At 43.4% G+C, this 1,183-nt stretch overlaps 1 protein-coding gene across 1 annotated transcript in view; it reads right to left on the bottom strand.

Moving 5' to 3' along the window:
• RGN (regucalcin) overlaps window positions 1-238 on the bottom strand; it is a gene marked incomplete at its 5' end in the record, with an annotated part of 9,934 nt that extends 9,696 nt beyond the window's left edge. The window contains one exon of the mRNA XM_010855035.1: window positions 7-238. Coding sequence (XP_010853337.1) covers window positions 7-238 — 232 coding nt within the window. The remainder of the gene's footprint in view (window positions 1-6) is intronic.
• Between the last annotated feature and the right edge of the window lie 945 nt (window positions 239-1,183).

Genomic DNA, 1,183 nt, shown 5'->3' with positions numbered 1-1,183 from the left:
CAAAGTATCTCCCAGCGGGATCCACCTTCCCGTCATTGAATCGATTGTTTTTCTTCTCTTTATCTACTGTGGCCAAGACAACTGCTGACTGATCTTCCCAGTTCAAAGCACAGAACTTTGTTCCAACTGTGGCAACATAGCCTCCTGACTGGCGAAGGGCCACAGAGCTGACAGGGGCATCTGCAGAGGCAAAAGCAGCAGTCAGAAGGTAGCCAGCAGTCACACTGCAGCCATCACACTACCCCGAATCTCTAGGTGTGTGCAGCTCTTTGACAATAGGAGTGCTCCCTCCTTTCTGTTGAACAGTGAAGGCTACATAACCGAGTATATTCGTTGAGCATGAACTCTGTGTGCTGTTCTGCGCAGCAGGGATGGAAAGATGGATGAAATCCAGCTTCCAGCCTAGTGGGTGAAGCAGAGAAGTCAAACCACAGCAGTCACCATACACTGGGGCAGGCACCAAAGCAAGTTCAGAGGAGAGGTTCCTAAGGATGTGTGATGTGTGTGTGTGTGTGTGTGTGTGTGTGTGTGTGTGTGTGTGTACCAGGACAGTTGATACAGAAGTGATACTCAATTTGCCTGATCTTCAGGAAATTCAGAGACAAAAATTGTGTTTTGTTCTAGCAACAGGGTTTTGCACCATCTCTCTCTCCAAAAAAAGGCTTGTCTTGTTTTTCTTTTTAATTAGGACTTATCTTTTTTTAAGGGACATATTTTGTATACTTTTAACTGAAATTTTCTTTTCAAATCCTTTTTGGTAGTTAAGCATAGTGAAAAAAAAAAAGAAATGTAGATGCAGTGATTTAAAACTCACATTGTCCTTATAGTACTCTATTTTGTATATTTAAATTTTAGGTTTCCTGGGTTTAACATTTTTCCATGGAAACTTTTTTTTTTTTTTAAGTGGATAGATTGATTACTGTGGTGTGCCCAAGGGAAACAAAATGACAGAATTTACGGTGAAAACATTTTGCAAGCAGCTATTCTGTACAAGACGGTGCTTGGGAGCAGCTGGGTGTTTGGGAAAGGCTCTTAGCTAAAAGCCCTGCAAAGAAGTGGATTCCAGCCGTGAATTGTCCCAGGAAATGTGTGTGTGCCTGCTCAGTCATGTCCGACTCTTTGTGACTCCATGGACTGTAGCCCGCCAGGCTCCTCTGTCCACGGGATTCTCCAGGAAAGAATA

This window comes from Bison bison, unplaced genomic scaffold (assembly GCF_000754665.1).
Source record: "Bison bison bison isolate TAMUID 2011002044 unplaced genomic scaffold, Bison_UMD1.0 scf7180017853685, whole genome shotgun sequence".
In the NCBI taxonomy this organism is placed as follows: domain Eukaryota; kingdom Metazoa; phylum Chordata; class Mammalia; order Artiodactyla; family Bovidae; genus Bison; species Bison bison.
The sequence above is the reverse complement of the archived record's forward strand: the minus strand, read 5'-3'. Positions and strand labels throughout refer to the sequence as shown.